The following is a 16,433-nucleotide window of genomic DNA, read 5'->3' as shown; positions in this document are numbered from 1 at the left end:
GGGAGCCCATGAAGGGTTGGAAAAGGCTTGTGCTCAAGAGCACCTTGGGCTCAGGTACTCGGCAGCTGCAGTCAGAACTGCCCCCTTCCTAAGTCCAATCATCTGCAGAGTGGGTCCCCTTGTGCCTCTGGACTGTTATCTCTGGTGTGTTCTGGGCACTGGCTATCAGGTTCAGGGGCTTCCTTCACTACTCAGGTTAAATGCATCTGGGGAGAAGGTTCTTAAGTGGGGACCTGGTGGCAGTGTTCCATGGCCCAGACCTGCCAGCTTCTTGGGGGAGGCCAGGCCCACAGGCCACTCACTCTGTACAATAAAGCTGAAGCTGCAGGATTCAATAGTCTTTGTTGCTGGCTTGATTACATCTTAACCTAACCCAGATCCTTACATATAATAAGTTCCTGCCCACCCAAGGTTCAACCTGTTGAGAAGAAACATGCTCCAACACCCAAGAACTTCGTTGCTCCCACCCCTTCTAGCCCAAGAGTGTTCGCTGTGTGCCATCCAGTGGTGGTGGACGGAGGTCAGAGTGTAGGGTCCTTCCTAGGAACTTCCCTTCAAGGTTCTCTTGGCCTGAAAGATAAAAGCGTTTTGTCTGAGTGGCTTTTTTCCAAACTAGATATGGCTCAAAAGTAACAAACCCACCACAATAAAAGCCATATTTTACCAAATACCTTATGGGTGCTGGGGGAGCTGGCTGGAGCTCACCCCAGGGCTGGGTGTCCAGTTCAGCTGTTCACAGTGACCCTGACGGCCAGCACAGACCTTACTTGCCTACCCCTGAGCAGCACCTGCACCAGACCCCACCAGGCCCACACACATCTGGTCTCACACACACACACACACACACACAGACACACGGGCAACAGCAGTGGGAGACTATTCTCACTAGGTTCAGAGAGGGTGAAGTCACTTGTCCAGGTCACAGGGAGGGCTCCAAGGATGCAGCAGGAATTTGAGCCCAATGACCTTTCCACCTCCTCATGTAGAACCCTGTAAAAGTGCCTTGGATCACGGGGAGGAGAGGCCCGAACCAGCTTATTGGCAGGTTTCCTCACTGTGAGAAACAACTGGGGGCCCCAGCCCAAGTGAGTGAGGGCACATGCAGGGACTGCTGTGGGGAGGCCTTTACCTGACCTTGGCAAAAGAGTGTGTGTGTGTGGGGGGGGGGTCACAGATGGCCGACAACCTAAGGGTTAGCTCTTGACCAGCCACAGAGACCTACAAACAGCAGGAGCACGCCATTCTTCATCTAACACAGAGCTGCCTCAAAGCTGCCTTTCCCCTCTGAAGGGCAGTGAGGCTGGGAAGCTGCCGAAAGGAACAAAGGGCAACTGCTGGTGAGTGACTGGCCTCTGGATGGGCAGCTAGTCCAGGGGCCACATGGTGGGGCTAAGCCATAAGAACTAAAAGAAGAGAGAGTTCCCTAAGCCTTCCAAAAAGGAGAACAGGAACCAGATTCCTCGTCCACTGCCATTCTGCCTAGGGCAGTCCTGAAACATCCAGAAGTTGCTTGGGATTCACTGAATCCTGTGAGTCTTAGCCAGCTATGTTTTTTTTTGGCCCAATTCCCTGCATTAATAGCTTCCAGTAAACAAGTAATCACTGGCATCATGACTCACCTCAGACCCCAGACTGAATTAGGGGTACCTAAGGTATATGCAACCCCAGAATAATGATGGCACAAGACCCTTGTGGTTAAAGCCCTATTGGGCCCCGTGTAGTAGTGCCTGTAATCCCAGTTGCTAAGGAGGCTGAGGCAGAGGATTGTGAGTCTAAAGCCAGCCTCAGCAACTTAGCAAGGTCCTGACTCTAAAATTAAAAAATGCAAAAAAAAAAAAAAAAAGGGCTAGGGGCGTGGCTCAGGGATTAAGTGCCCTGGGTTCAATCCCCAGTACAAAAAAATAAAAATAAATAAACAACAAAAGCCCCATTGGCAGGTGACAGCTTCCCAGTCCTGTTCTGGAACATTCACCGTGGCCCAGTCCACCAGCCTCCACGAACCCCACTTTCACCAGGGCCTGGGTCTTTCCCCTTAAAGTATGTGGCTATTTGTACAGGACTTTTATTGCATAAAGACCCATAGCACGGACCAGAAGATGCTGAAGCCCAGAAACAGGAAGGACGCAGGTGGAGGGGTCAGAGACAGACCAAATCTCGGACCAAGAACCGACCAGGACTCCTTGTGGAATGGTCAGCGATGAAGGGGCGCGGGGCAGCGGCCACTAGCGCGTGCTGCAAACAGGACGCGGAGCGCGGCGCTGGGGTCCCTTCGGGCAGGACGGCCCTGGGTGACATGCCAACGCGAGTTGGCGCGAGCGCCTTCCACCGGTCACCGCCGGTCCTCCCCGCGGCCTGAGGGAGAGAGCCCGACCCTGGGGCGGGTTGGGGCTGGGGTCGCGCCCACCTACCGCGGCCGCGAAGCAGCTCCGCAGGGCCTCGAACTCCCGCGCGCAGACGTCCTTGCTCAGGCGGCCGCCGGGGGCCGTGGAGGCCTGCACGCACCTGCCGTACGCTGCGGCCTGCAAGGGGAGGGCGCCATCGGGGGCCTGACCGCGGCCATGGCCCCCCCGCCACCGCCCGCGCGGCCCTTCTGGCCCCACAGGCACGGCACCGCCCTCGGCTCCTTACCTCGGCCCCGCAGGCCGCCAAGCGCTCGGGGAAGGCGCGGAGGCGGCTCCGCACGCGCCCCCACACCGCTCCGTTCGCCGACATGAGCGGCTCTTCCGGGCACCTGAGGGCGCCGCCATCTTAGGCCCGCCCTCTTCCGGCGTCCAGCTGTAAATCGGTCGGCGCTTCCGTGCTTAGCTGGCCCACTCTTCCAGGTTGGAGGCCTAGAGCCCCTGCAGTTGGCTCTGGTCCTTGTCTGTCTGTGGTCTGGGACTGCGGGTTGGTTCAGACTCAAATTGCTCACGAAGCCGACCTTAGGGCCCGCCTCCCGCGAGCGATTGGCTAGCGGGGCCAGAGCCGCGCGGTGATTGGAGGACCCGGGCCTGGCGGAAGCGGGGCAGACCGGGAGGTGACTTGGACCATGGCTGCCGCGCCGCCACTGCGGGACCGCCTGAGCTTCCTGCACCGGGTGAGTGAGGCCGGCTCGCCCCGCCGACGCCGGGCGCCCGGGGACCTTCCTGGGACGACGGGAAAGGACTGTTGAGCAGCAGGAGGGAAGGACCGAGCTCTCCCTGATCGCGGAGGATGAGGGGGCGGCGGGCGGGCGACCTCCTTCACCCGGAGGCCGCGGCGCTCCGGACGGCACCTTGCCTAGGGAGCCTCAGGTCCTGGAGATGTCGCGTACGGGAGATGCAGACATCTCCAGGCGACAGAGGGGAAGCTAGAGGCTTGGGTAGTGGATGCTCAGGGAGAGGTCAGGAGCCTGTGACCAGCCATTGTCCGGAACGCTGCGTCGTCCTTTGACAGCCCTGGGCCCTAGAGCACCGGGTAGTCCGGGGACGCGCGCCTCGGGCTGCTAGAAGGGTCCGGTCTCCCGCGCAGAGCCCCGGACGGGACGCTTCTGTGCGAGCTCTCCTGTAGTCCTGCAGACCCCCTCCCTCCAGGTCCCCTTCAGGGCATGGTGGGCAAATAGCATGGTGTGACTGTGTGTGTGTGTGTGTGTGTGTGTGTGTGTGTGTGTGTGTGTGTGTACAAGCGCTCGCGCTCACAGCCTGTTGTAACACACGTTGCACGATTTTACGTATAGTCCTGACACATGGCTGCCATTCAGGTCACTGGCACCAGACATGATTCCAGTGCTTATCATTTAAAATAACCCCTAACTTATAAGTAAGTAAGTAAATAAAAAACAAATTTTTTTTTTTTTTTTTTTTTTTTTTTCACGGCACTTCAATAATTTAATCAGATTATTTGTTTTTTTCATCGTTAATCCTAGTATTTTTCTAATAACTACCTTGAATTTCAACTCCAGAACAACATTAAATAGAAGGCTAGGGAATAAAATTTTAAAAAGGGTTAATCTTCAAATAATCTGATACGTGAATGAATGAATATTTATGTTTATACTGGTAACTGTTCCCTCCCAGATCTTCATCTTTGGAGGGAGAATTAAGTGACTTTTATGTACCTTTTCACATTAATGAAGCCCCCAAACTGATCATCTAGCTCTAAAATACTCAGTCTTAAGTTCCATATAAGCTTCAAAGCAAAAACAATCCAAAACACAGATGTTTACATGTACAAATGTACACATAAAATGTGTTACAATTAGTAGAGACAGTCAATACTGATGTTTCCATACGTGACCTGGTGCTCCTAATTAATATTTCTTTGCAATTGATTCAACTATGCTATAAAAACCTTAATAACTAATTGAATCTCTTTCTTGCAAATAGGACATGAAGCCCCAGCCTTCTTTAGTCTTCTGGCACAGGGAAAACAAGTCGTAAGATGGCTTGTCCTTCCATGAATAATATTCCCATCTCGTGGTCTTTTCTCACACAAGCTACATGGCTTCAAGATATTCTGGCAATCCTCCATATTTTCTACATCTGTTCTCTGCTCAGAGACGTTATCTGATTGTTCTCCCATACTTGAGATGGTCTCTTGGCTTTCAGAACTGTGAGCCAAATCCAAGAATTCCACTGAGTTGCAGGGATTTAAAAGTTTAGAATTTCCTTCCTTTATAGATACATCTTTAGGTCTAACAACTGGAGCTGAAACAGTTCTTCGGCAATCAGGGACATCAATTCCTTCACTTTCCTTCTTTTCGGGCAGGGCAGTGATGTCAGATGTGGAGAGAGAATGTGTTAATTTAGAACAATCTGAATACCAATCCTTCCTCAAGGCCCAGCAACGGAAACAGTACCTCTTGCTTGGAGAATTAAATTTCTTGCATTCAGTACACTGCCACTCATCCTCAGAGGTAACTTCTATATCAGTATCATCACTTAAGGACTTAGAGTCCTCAAGGTCATCATTTTTCCCCACTTCAATCACCTTTTTGTCACTCACTTTCCCTACTTCTTCACTTGCTTGTTCAGTATCAGCAGCTTCAACTTTTATTCCAACACCTAACTGCTCTGAAACTGACTCATTTAAAAACCACAAATCATCTGTAGTATCTGAAACAATGGCAGTACCTATATCCTGATTTGTCTGTAAATCAGTTGAGCCATTACTTCTGGGTGTATAATTGTTTCTCAAGTTTCCTAAAAACCACCAAGGCAGGCCAGCTACATCCCACTCCTCAAACCCAAGGTCCAACCTAGATGTCTCATCTTGGCTTAAATTTATCAAGTCTTCATCTTCTCTGGAATTTCTGCATTTATGCTCTGAGGTAGGCAGTGCGGGAATATCACCCTCTTCAATTCTTTTCCTGGAATTAGAACTTTCCTCTGTACTTTGCTGTAGTAGCAGTGGTTAAAGTGACAAGATTCTTTCTTAGCATATCATAGAGAGGGCTCTTTAACAGTGAACATTTCACCTTCTGCACCTGCTGCCTGCAAAATCTTCAAAAGTGGCAATTTTGGTCGTACCTTATTGACTCGTTCTGGAGAGATCCTGCAAGCACTATCAGATGTTGAACACTGGGCAGAGGTGGAATATGATGTCATTTTGACTGAAGAAACTGCAGTCTGTTGATAAAACTTATGGTCGCTCCATGCGTCGCTCCCCCTCGGAGCCCGGGGGGGGAGGAGTGGCAGTCACAGGTCCTAAGCCCTCGGCAGCATTTTTGAAATGGCGAGGAATAATAAAAAAACAAATTAAATAGCCCCCAACTTTTCCATTCTGGACAGATACTGGATAACATGACAACATGTTAGTTTTCAACAGCATACTGGTATGATTCCAAGTCAGCACGTGAAAAGCAAACATGTCTGTTGATGTGTGAACATAAAACCTAAAACTTCAGTTAGTTGTTCTCAGGAATATGGAGAGTGAATGCTTCTGATTCTTTGAACCTGTGCTCAGGAGAACTAGCAGCATTCACATTCTCTACGTAGAATGTTCTGGGCATTTTGCTCTTGCTAGTCAATAAGCAGGGGTATTATTTAAAACCATCTCACATGTCAGTAAGAAGGTTGGGAGCTGGGCCTGTCTTGACCCAAGAAGAGAACCATCATTCCTTTCTCTCCTCCCTGTGGCCTGGGGGTCGGTTCTGGTCCCTCTTAGCTAGGTGAGGCCTATTTCTAACACCTCTGGTGACTGTGGGCTCACATGTGTAAGATGGCAATGTGTCACAGCTCTTGTTCCCTTTCAGCTCCCAATTCTCCTGAAGGGCACCTCGGATGATGATGTCCCGTGTCCAGGCTACCTGTTTGAAGAGATTGCTAGTATCCTTCCTCCATGTTCCTGGTGAGGGGGAGAGTGGATGGCAGGGGCCCTTTGTGGCTTTGAGGTTACTAGGGTTTCTGCTCTCTTGTGGGCATCCACAGCTCCTTCATCATAGGATCCAGGGATGGCAGGTCCAAGAACTGCGATACAGGAGACCCCAGAAGCCCAGCACTCCTGAAACCAGGGCCTACAGTCAGTGCCGCTAGGAAGCACGCCCTGAGAAGGCCATTGGTAACAGGAGGTTGGGTTTCTCTCCTCAGCCAGTGCATCCTGATGCAACGTGTGTTACAACAGGCCGTGAGCGCGAGCGCTTGTACACACACACACACACACACACACACACACAGGTTCCTTCCCTAACCTGACCGCATTCCAGAAATCTCCCATGAGTCCCTGGGCAGCAGCCAGTGCCTACTGGAATACCTCCTGAACCGCCTGGACAGCAGCTCTGGCCACGTCAAGCTCAAGGTGAGTCCTTGAGTGGCAGCAGTCAGGCCCCAGTTCCCACTGTGGGTGGCAAGGCTGGAGGGGAAGACATGTAGCCAGGGTGTCTGGTAGCTGGGCTCTGCCCTGAGCATCCCATGCCAGAACCCTCAGCACTCTGTACCTGCGGACTCCCCAGGTGCTGAAGATCTTGCTCTACCTGTGCAGCCACGGTTCCTCCTCCTTCCTGCTGATCCTCAAACGCAACTCTGCCCTCATCCAGGAAGCCACAGGTACGTGGAGCCAGCACAGATTTTGCTGGGGGAAGCCAGGGTGGGATGGCAGGGAGAAGGATTGTCAATTGATTGACTGTTAAGGGGTGAAAAGGGGAATTTGTTTGCATTGGAGGTATTGGAGGTACGGGCTAAGGGTTCTCCACGGGCAGCTGTAAGCCCTCATGGGATGAGGTTGAGTAGGTGAGGGGTGCTGTCATGCCCTGAGGCAGGAGAGCTTGGGGGTGACTGAGTCTGGTTTTCTAGGACCTCTGCTTTTTAGCAGAGGGAGCCTGGCACAGCCCAAGGCTGGGCGTGAGTGGGGCTGAAACAAGCAGGGCCTTTCAGGCCGTGATACAGACCTGGGTTGCACATCCAGTCCCTGCAAGGCCTCTTGTGTTGCGTCTGGCTGGAGGAGACTTGGCCTAAGGCAGCAGTGAGGGGTGAAGCAGTGACTTGGCAGGAGGGGAGGCATGGGTACCTGAGGAGACAGCAGCCACCACGGTGGTAGATAAGGGGCCACCACTGTCAGGTAGGTGAGGAGGGTGCTGGGGATCTGCTTGGGTGTGGCCTGCATAGGTCCTGAGGAGGGACTCCTTGCTGGCCATGCCGGTAGGGATGGGGCGTCCGTAGCCCACAGCTTGGGAGGAATGGGCCTTAAGAGCCATACTCTACAGGTGGTCAGCAGTGCCCAGGCTCAGCCACCCCTTGTTGGCTTTCTCTGCCTTCTAGTTTTTGCAGGGCCCCCGGATCCTCTCCACGGGAACAGCTTGTACCAGAAGGTGCGGGCAGCTGCCCAGGTGAGCCCAGGATCAGGGTCGCTCTGAACTTGTACCAGAGCACCCACAGGGTGTTTGCCATTCTCCTGCCACATGGGACCCCAGGCTCTGCTCCTTGCTGCCAGCCTCCAGCCCCTGTGTCTAGCTAGGCAGCTCAGGGGAAGCATCTGAGATGGAGCAGAGCTGACAGGAATGGGGGGGCCAGAGCAGCAGGCCCATGTGGACGCTGAGCACCCTGCCTCCTCCTCCAGGACCTGGGCAGCACCTTGTTCTCTGACGCCATGTTGCCGCTGCCTCCCTCCCAGCCTCCCCGGAGCCTGGCTCCAGCAGGTACTCGTCATGGAGATCACGTTCAGCCTGTCACTGGGTTTCTTCCTCTGGAGTATTCTGAGCTTGGTTGCCTGTGTGGTGGGGCTAAGGGTGGGGTTGGCTGGTCACTGACTCAAGGGTCCTCCCATAGGCATGGGCTCCCAGTCCAGGCCTCAGGGCACCCTCCAGGGTTTTGGCTACAGCAAGGAGCAAGCCCAGGCAGGTAAGAGGGTGAGGCTCTGGGGCCCCTAGCATGTTGGGGGATCAGGGAATAGGAGGGCAGTGGGAGCAGGCCCCTGTGCCTCCCCTGCTAACCCCAGCCCCACCTTGGTGGACCTTTCCTGGCGTGGACCCCATTGGCATCTTTCTGCCCAGCCACGAGGAGAGCAGCAGGGCCGGGGCCACACTGGCTTTGTGGGCAGGGGAGAGAAGTCAGGCTGGGAGGTCAGGGTCTGGCCAGCAACAGCAGCGGGGGCTCAGTCCCCTGATGGGACTGAGGGGTGAGGGCAGTGGCCAGCAAGGTGGAAACAGCTGTCACCTGTGCGAGTGGTGCAGGGAGCAGTGCCTGCAGACGCCTGCGGCCCGGGATCTGTGAAGCCTGTGCTGCTGTGCGAGGCATCTCAGCTGGCCCCTGGTGCTGGCATCTGCTGGACTCTAACAGACCATCCTGGTTGCAGCTCTGGGGGTTCCTGCTATGCTTCTTTTGGCTATGGCCTACACAGAGGCAGAGGAGAGGGACTCCCTGCTGGCCCTGGGGGCAGGGCGGGGCTGGCTGGAGCACAGAGCCTGGGAGGAAAGGGCCTTGAAAGCCAGGTTCTGTGGGCTTTTCTGCTTTAGCCTAGGAAAGAAAAGGGCGGCCCCTCCTGGCATCAGTCCTGGCATCCCTCAAGCAAAGCGCCCAAAACATTTTTGCTTCTTGACCCCAAGCTCCTGTCAGCTGAGGGTGTCCAGGACCATGGTCCTGGGAACTGCTGAAATGGAATATGCTGGAAGCTTCCAGGGAGCTGGGGTCCCACTAGGAACCTCTGCTCTACCTGCAGCATGTATCCTGTCTTCTTCAGCCCTGAGCAGGGAGCAGCCCTGGCCCCTCCGTGCTGGAGAATGTGGGGACTAGGGGGCAGACTGGGGCTCATATGGCTCCCTTCTGTGGGCATAGGCTCTGCCAGCGAGGCCCTCTTCTCCACCATCCAGAGGGCTGCAGAGGTGGTGGCTAATGCCGTGCGCCCTGGAGCCCAGAAACCCCCACCCTGGGGAGACACCTACCAGCCTGCCGTGACTCCTGCAGTCAGCCATGGCCTGCCCACCCCTGGGAACCAGCTCCCTGGAGCCCTCCCAGGTGTCCGAGGTACTGAGGCAAGGACTCCTGCTCTCGGGTCAGGCTGCTCCTCCTGTGTGCTGGGGCCTGGGGCTTTGGGGCGTGGAGGCAGGTGGCAGTGCTTCCTCACTTGGGGAAGGGACAGATAGGAAGCAGAGCTGCCCCCCCACCACCACCTGGAACAAAGCCTCTGAGGGTCACAACTGCCATCTTTTCTTGCAGCCACCAGACACCAGCCTGGGCAGGCCGGAGGGGGCTGGGATGAGCTGGACAGCAGCCCCAGCTCCCAGAACTCCTCCCAGAACAGTGACCTGAGCAGGGCCTCAGACTTGGGCAGTAGGTCTGGTAGTGACAGCCAGTCAGGGGCCAGCCGGGAGCCAGGCGACCTGGCAGAAAGGTGAGCAGGATCAGCTAGGGGAGGGGACATGTGGCCTCCACTCCCAGAGGGGTCTTCCCCAGGGCTCCTGCTGTCCAGGCCTCACCCCAGCTTAGGGAGGGGGAGGGGCCGTCCCCCTCCACCAGAGCTAGAGCTGCCTGAGTACTTTCCCTCCCCAGGGCGGAGGCTGTGGCCGCCAGTGACTGCCAGCAAGAGCTGAGCCTGGTGAGCACCTTGGTGCAGGGGCCACGCACCTTCCTGAGCCGGGAGGAGGCCCAGCACTTCCTCAAAGAGTGAGTTGACACCCCGCCCCGCCCCCACCAGCTAGGCCTGCAGGGGGACACCCAGCCATCCCCTCCTGCCCACAGGTGCGGGCTGCTCAACTGTGAGGCTGTGCTGGAGCTGCTCCTCCACCGCCTGGGCAGGGCTGGCGAGCACGAGCAGATGGTGAGAGGGCTGTGGGGCCGCGGGGGGCGGGGGCACCGGGAGCCAGGGGGCTGTGTGCCCAGGGCTCAGCCTGGGGGTTGGGTGTGCTGTTGGGTGCTGACCCTGCCTCCTGCCTCCTGCCTCCCAGAGGGCCCTGAGTGCCATCGCCTCCCTCGGCTGTGCTGACCTCCTTCCCCTGGAGCACGTCCTCCTCCTCTCCCAGTCAAGGTTGCAGGAACTCAGCAGGGGAAGCCCTGGACCTGTGACCAGCAAGGCCACCAAGGTGGGCAGCAACTGGGGCCACTGGCAGTGTCCCTCTCCTGGACACATGCCCCACAAGGCCCTTCTTGGTGGGCAGTGCTGGCAGAGGAAATGGAACAGGGTCCCTGCTGTCCCCTGCGCCCTGTGCTGGCTGCACCATGCTTGGGGCACGGTCACGTCCCAGAACCCCAGCCCTCAGCCTCAGTGCCTGGCTCACTCTTCCTCCTCCCTCCCTCCTCATAGCCTCACAGCCAGGGGAGCCTCCTCCAACTCCAGCCCTGGTCTGTGTCCACTTCCCCAGTGTTCTGAGTGCTGCTGGCCCCTCCCAGCCAGGCCTGGCCCCTCCATCGTCCTGGTCCCCATTTTTCCCATTCTGTGGCTGCTGGGAGTACAGCTGCTCGTCACCCAGCCCCATCTCCTTCTGCCACTGCTGCCTGCTGATGGGCTCCAGTCATAGTGCTGAGTGAGCCTGGGCTGCACATTGCTGTGGGTGCATTTCATGTCCACCTGTTGGGGTGACCAGACATGCAGAAGAACAGGCTCTTCAGTTTCCCTGGTGTTGCCCAGGAAGTTCTGAGGACAGGAATGTCTGTCTGCATGGCAGTGACATAGGGAGGGCAGCGATGACAACAGGCTCCTGCCCAAGCTGGCCCAGCCTTCTAGGCAGTGTGCTAAGAAGGGCAGGTGGGGAGGGACCAGCTGTCCCCCAGGACTCCTGGAGCTGTGCAGAAACCTCCACTTCCTCTCTTCCTCCAGATCCTGAGGCACCTGGAGGCCTCCTGTGGACAGCAGCCCCCTGCTCCCAGGTCCTGCACCGAGCCTGGCCCCGCAACGACCCTTGCAGGCCCATCGGACTTGCTGACTGGCCCCTCGCCTCCCCCTGGGGGCCAGGCCTTCCTCCAGCCGCTGAGCTCCACCCCAGCCTTGCCTAGGAGCCCTGTGCCCTCCCCACCCCTGGACTCCTGTCCCCTCCCAATCCCTGGAGACACCAATGAGGCTGAAACTTCTCTGGCAGTGTCTAGAGAGCAGGGCCCAGACACCCCAAACAGAGTCCCCAGTCGCTGTCGTGGCTCCTTGTTTGCTGGCATGGAGCTGGTGGCCTGCCCCCACCTGGGTGGCACCAGGGCTTCTATAGAGGCGCCCCGCCCAGCCCAGCCTCCCCAGGCACTGGCCCAGAAGGCAATGGTTGCAGAGCCTGTGGGCTCCGAGCCCTCAGCTTTCCCGTTCTTAAATGTGTGACCGGGTGGACCTGGCATCTGGTTTCCTTGTTCTCAGCTGGTGGCTCCCAGGACCCTGTGGCCTCCTGCCCGTCAAGGCATGGTTCTCCTAGGGGTCTGCTGGCAGTTTCCTTGCACCTTTCTGGCCTCTCACCCTCATCCATTGGGGCCTTGGTGTGGACAGCCACTAATGGAGCCTGTGCGGCACCTCTGCATGCCCCAGACCGGCCAGGACAGGGCGTACGTGCTGAAGAGCAGGTTTATCTGGTGCCCCCATGAGTCATCTGTGATACCTGCCCTCCAGGCCAGTTCCCCAGCCATGCCCCTGCAGGATAGGACCCACACATGCCTTCTCAAGGGTCTGGGTGGCTGGGGGCCACCTGTCGTCTTGGAGTTTTGGCCAGTGCATCTGCAAACTAATGCTTCCTGAAGGCTACTGGCCAGTCTCCAGGCAACCTGACCAGAGAAGAGGACCCCAGGGCTATCTGAGTCTTGTCCATCTGCCTCCTTGGCTGGATGCTGGCTACTTGGGCTTGAATTCCTGTAGTGGCAGACAGGGTTTCAGGTGCTGGCCTTGGGGTCCAGGAGCAGCCCTGCCTTCATAGTCAAGGGTTGAACTTGGGAGCAACAGCTTGGTTCTTAGTTTGTTTTGGTCCCGACCTCAGATCCTTCTCAGGCCACAGTGGCCAGAGCCCACTGCCTTGTGGGGTTGGGTGCTGGTGAGGCTGGTGTGGTGCCCATGGGTGCAGCAGGCCTGGTTCCTGGGTGCCCTGCCCAAGGCCCGCGCTGCTCCCCTTGGCCCCAGCTACCTCCTGCAGACTGCATGGGAGAAGTGGAGTGCTCCTGCCCATCCCACGAGAGCTGCCAGAGTGCTGGGGTCTACACTCTGAATAAAAACACTACTGTTTATATGCAGTTGGGCCACTTTTTCCCCCTTTCTTCTGCATGTGTACATTTTAGTGAAGACACCATTAGTAAGAACACACTTTGAGGATTTCATTTTTGGGGGGGTTTATCAGGGATCAAACTCAGGAGTACTCAACCACTGAACCACATCCCCAGCCCTTATTTATATTTTATTTAAAGACAGGGTCTCCCTGAGTTGCTTAAGTTGCTGAGGCTGGCTTTGAACTCGCCATCCTCCTGCCTCAGCCTTCCGAGCTATTGGGATTACAGGTGTGCATCGCCCCGTCCCGCTCACTCTGAGGATGTCTTAGGCCAGCTGTTATTAACCGTTTGGCACAACTGCCAAGTGGCCCCATCCTTGCCACTAACCTTACTGTGTCCATTCACACCTCGATCCTGGTGGTGGTCACATCACTCTGCCTGGGATGAGAGAGGTCAAGCAGAGGAGATTAGCACGAGCATCGATGGATGGATCCCTGCTTCTGAACCAGAGACCTGCAGGCTTCATGTGACCCCGTCAAGTCTCAGCTGGGATGGAACCCAGGGACTCACCTGCCAAGCAAGTGCTCTACCACTGAGCTGTGCCCCAGGTCCCTCTGCTGGATTTTTTTAAGATATAGTGACAAACAGTGAAAATCAAAGGAATTAGAATAACTGAGGTGATCTTGAATAAGAACACACCAGTAACTGATCTCAGCACAGCTGAGGCTGGTGTTGGCGACAAGGTAGATGCTGATCAATGGACCAGCACATGTGGACCATCCGTCTTCTGCAAAAGTGACTGGCCCTGAAGAAGGGGCAGCCTTTAAGACAGTGCTAAACAGCAGACATCTGCATGTGGAAAAAGGAATAAAAAACAAATCTTGGCCCATACCTCACACCTTACCTGTAGTTAAAACGGAGCCATAGGTCTCAACATGAAGCAAAACTGTCAAGCTTCCAGAAGAAAACAGAAGTTTCTGTGGTTTGGTTAAGCAATAGTGTTAGGAGATATAAAAGGACTTTATTACTAAAGTTAAAAAAAAAAAAAACTTGGGGCTGGGGTTGTGGCTCAGCAGTAGAGCACTCAGTGTGTGCAAGGCCCTGGGTTCGATTCTCAGCACCACATAAAAATAAAATAAAGGCATTGTGTACATAAAATAAATATTTGAAAAAAGAATGATTTAAAAAAAAAAACTCTTTAGCCAGGTGTTGTGGTACACACCTGTAATCCTAGCTACTTGGGAGGTTAAGGCAGAGGAACCCAGGCAATTTAGCAAGACCCCCAGCAACTTAAACCCTGTTTCAAAATAAAAGGGCTGGGGTTGTGGGTCAGTGGCAGAGCACTTGCCTTGCATACATGAGGGTTCAATTTCTACTACCTACCAAAAAACCACAAAAACAAAACTTTTTTTTTTTTTTTTTTTTTTTAGAGAGGAGAGAGAGAGAATATTTTTTTTTTAATATTTATTTTTTAGTTCTCGGCGGACACAACATCTTTATTGGTATGTGGTGCTGAGGATCGAACCCGGGCCGCACGCATGCCAGGCGAGCGCGCTACCGCTTGAGCCACATCCCCAGCCCCAAAAAACAAAACTTTTCTTTTGACAGTTAAGGGAATGAACAGAGACAGAGAAGATATTTTCAGGTCACCTGTCTCCTATGAAGGACTGATATAAAGACCTTGTAAGGGACACTCAAAATTGAGAAAAAGGACTCACAAAGTGAACAGAATATGTGAACAGATATGACCCCAAAGGATCTGTGTGAACACACGTGTCGGGAGTGGATTCTCAACACCCCTGATCATCAGGAAGGGTCCTGAAGGCTGTGTGGGCTCCCACGACCTGCCTGTCACACTGGGACTCTAGAGGTGGAACCCTGGCAGCACGGGGCCCAGAGGGCTGCAGAAGTGTGGAGCTGCAAGCTTGTGGAACATTCTGGTAGCTTACAAGCACCCAGTACACGACCCACAAGCCCCTCCCAGCACTCACCCAAACAGAAGCCACCTCCACTCAGTCTAAGCAAGTCTAGAGCCACTGCTTCAGTGGCAGTGCTGGGATTGAGGCTGGGTCCTAAGGTTGAAGAACAAGGTGACAGCTGGGCTTGTCTGTGGCTTGAGCACTGCTGCCAGGAGCAGAGAGCCAGCCGTCCCACACCAGGGGGAGAACCACGCCCAAGGCTACACCATGACCTTGAAGCTGTGTGACCACAGGGCCTGAGGGCGGGGAGGGTTTGGCAGTGAGGAGGTCTAGTTCTAAGTCAGCTTTTCATCACTGTGACAAATACCCAAGAATAACAACTTCTGTTGTAGCTCAGTTTCAGAGCTCTCCACCCGTGGCTGGCTGGCTGCAGTGTGTTGGGCCTGAGTAGAGGGAGGAGATGGAGGAGAGGGAGTGGGAAAGAGGGAGCAGGAGCCCCAGCAAAAAGTACCCTTGCAGGGCACACACCCAGTGACATACAGCCTTGCTACAGCCCAGTAGTCTACTAAGCACCCATCAGTGTGAGGTCTGACCTACTGATCCCATCACCCCCTGAAGGCCCACCTCAGGACACTGCAGCACTGAGGACCACACCTTCAGCACACCAGCTTGGAGGACATTCCGATCCACCCCAAACACACACACACACACACACACACACACACACACACACACGTGTGGGTGGAAGAGTGTTTTGCACCTGGGTTTCAGAGGTGGTTGCACAACTCACACTGCCAACACCGTGAATTTTACTATGTATAAACCAACTCTTCTATTTTATTTACTTATTTATTGCAGTCCTGGGGAATGAACCCAGGCAAACAACCACTGAGCTACATTCACAGCCCTTTTTGGTTTTTATTTTGAACTTTTTTTTTTTTTTTTTTTTAAAGAGAGAGTGAGAGAGAGGGGGACAGAGAGAGAGAGAATTTTAACATTTATTTATTTTTTCCTTAGTTCTCGGCGGACACAACATCTTTGTTTTTTTGTATGTGGTGCTGAGGATCGAACCCGGGCCGCACGCATGCCAGGCGAGCGTGCTACCGCTTGAGCCACATCCCCAGCCCTGGTTTTTATTTTGAGACACGGCCTCATTAATAAGTTTTCCAGGCTGGCCTTGAACTTGTAATACTCTTTCAGCTTCCATAGTCCCCGGGATTACAGGCCTGCACCATTATTGCTCCCAGCTTCAAACCTCTTTTCTTTTTCTTTTTTTTTTTTTTTTAATTTTGAGACAGGGTCTCTCTAAATTGCTCAGGGCCTTGCTAAGATGCTGAGGCTGGCCTCTACTTGCAATCTTCTTGCCTCAGCCTCCCCAGCATCTGGGATTTCAGGCATGGTCTACGTGCCCCGTTCAAACCTTTTTTAAAAGAATAAAATAATAAAGGTGTTTAAGGGAAAAAAAAGGTGGGGGTGGAGGTTATAGCTCAGTGGTAGAACGCTTGTCTAGCATGTGTGAGGGTTCGATTCTCAGCACCGCCTATAAGTAAAATAAAGGTTAATCGACGACAACAACAACAATAAAAAATATATATACCTGTAATCAAAGCCAGCCTCCGCAATTTAGCGAGGCGCTAACTCAGTGAGACTCTGTCTCTAAATAAAATACAACATAGGGCTGGGATGGGGCTCAGTGGGCAAGTGCCCCTGAGTTCAGTCCCTGGTACCAAAAAAAAATCATATATATATATATATATATATATTAATATAAAAGGTATGTGGAGAGGCCAGCACTATGTTGTTACTGTAATACAACTTTTGTTGAAGAGGGCATCCGATCTGTATGTCCAGGGTTCCCTGGGCAGAGTCAGGAGAGCCAGAGCGGGGCGAGGGCTCTGACCACGCAGCACCGGGACGCACTCCCGGCCTAACGCGCGCCTTCCGTGCACCGGGGACGAAGCCG

The 16,433-nt window shown here is 54.4% G+C and overlaps 3 protein-coding genes across 4 annotated transcripts; 1 reads left to right on the top strand and 2 right to left on the bottom strand.

Moving 5' to 3' along the window:
* Nucleotides 1–157: 157 nt before the first annotated feature.
* Ndufaf8 (NADH:ubiquinone oxidoreductase complex assembly factor 8) lies at nucleotides 158–2,790 on the bottom strand. Its single transcript, XM_026410759.2, has 3 exons — nucleotides 2,629–2,790; nucleotides 2,409–2,519; nucleotides 158–570 (listed from the first exon to the last, which is right to left on the bottom strand). Exons 1-3 carry the CDS (start codon nucleotides 2,710–2,712, stop codon nucleotides 541–543), a joined length of 225 nt encoding a protein of 74 aa, XP_026266544.1. The 5' UTR covers nucleotides 2,713–2,790; the 3' UTR covers nucleotides 158–540.
* A 69-nt stretch (nucleotides 2,791–2,859) lies between these two features.
* On the top strand, nucleotides 2,860–12,555 carry Tepsin (TEPSIN adaptor related protein complex 4 accessory protein). Its single transcript, XM_026410758.2, has 13 exons — nucleotides 2,860–3,076; nucleotides 6,212–6,284; nucleotides 6,662–6,753; nucleotides 6,908–7,001; nucleotides 7,713–7,780; nucleotides 8,011–8,089; nucleotides 8,220–8,291; nucleotides 9,225–9,413; nucleotides 9,606–9,780; nucleotides 9,939–10,052; nucleotides 10,128–10,206; nucleotides 10,334–10,468; nucleotides 11,203–12,555. The coding sequence occupies exons 1-13, from the start codon at nucleotides 3,029–3,031 to the stop codon at nucleotides 11,683–11,685; spliced, it is 1,701 nt and encodes a 566-aa protein (XP_026266543.2). The 5' UTR covers nucleotides 2,860–3,028; the 3' UTR covers nucleotides 11,686–12,555.
* On the bottom strand, nucleotides 3,835–5,669 carry LOC144255821 (protein Mdm4-like). 2 transcript variants are annotated; one of them, XM_077800787.1, is made up of 2 exons: nucleotides 5,414–5,669; nucleotides 3,835–4,949 (listed from the first exon to the last, which is right to left on the bottom strand). In XM_077800787.1, exons 1-2 carry the CDS (start codon nucleotides 5,562–5,564, stop codon nucleotides 4,294–4,296), a joined length of 807 nt encoding a protein of 268 aa, XP_077656913.1. In that variant the 5' UTR covers nucleotides 5,565–5,669; the 3' UTR covers nucleotides 3,835–4,293. The 2 variants fall into 2 exon arrangements, with proteins under 2 accessions (XP_077656913.1, XP_077656912.1); XM_077800786.1 differs by having other exon boundaries at nucleotides 3,835–5,355; nucleotides 5,451–5,669.
* Nucleotides 12,556–16,433: the final 3,878 nt, after the last annotated feature.

This window comes from Urocitellus parryii, chromosome 7, assembly GCF_045843805.1.
Source record: "Urocitellus parryii isolate mUroPar1 chromosome 7, mUroPar1.hap1, whole genome shotgun sequence".
In the NCBI taxonomy this organism is placed as follows: domain Eukaryota; kingdom Metazoa; phylum Chordata; class Mammalia; order Rodentia; family Sciuridae; genus Urocitellus; species Urocitellus parryii.
This window is presented reverse-complemented; position numbering and strand designations above follow the sequence as displayed.

Coding starts and splice junctions, on each gene's coding strand:
- Ndufaf8 (XM_026410759.2), bottom strand. CDS start 2,712: ATGTCGGCGAACGGAGCGGTGTGGGGGCGCGTGCGGAGCCGCCTCCGC. Junction 2,520..2,628: donor TGGCGGCCTGCGGGGCCGAG/GTAAGGAGCCGA, acceptor CTCCCCTTGCAG/GCCGCAGCGTACGGCAGGTG. Junction 571..2,408: donor GGAGCTGCTTCGCGGCCGCG/GTAGGTGGGCGC, acceptor TTTATCTTTCAG/GCCAAGAGAACCTTGAAGGG.
- Tepsin (XM_026410758.2), top strand. CDS start 3,029: ATGGCTGCCGCGCCGCCACTGCGGGACCGCCTGAGCTTCCTGCACCGG. Junction 3,077..6,211: donor GCCTGAGCTTCCTGCACCGG/GTGAGTGAGGCC, acceptor GTTCCCTTTCAG/CTCCCAATTCTCCTGAAGGG. Junction 7,781..8,010: donor AGGTGCGGGCAGCTGCCCAG/GTGAGCCCAGGA, acceptor CTCCTCCTCCAG/GACCTGGGCAGCACCTTGTT.
- LOC144255821 (XM_077800786.1), bottom strand. CDS start 5,564: ATGACATCATATTCCACCTCTGCCCAGTGTTCAACATCTGATAGTGCT. Junction 5,356..5,450: donor CACTTTTGAAGATTTTGCAG/GCAGCAGGTGCA, acceptor CTGCTACTACAG/CAAAGTACAGAGGAAAGTTC.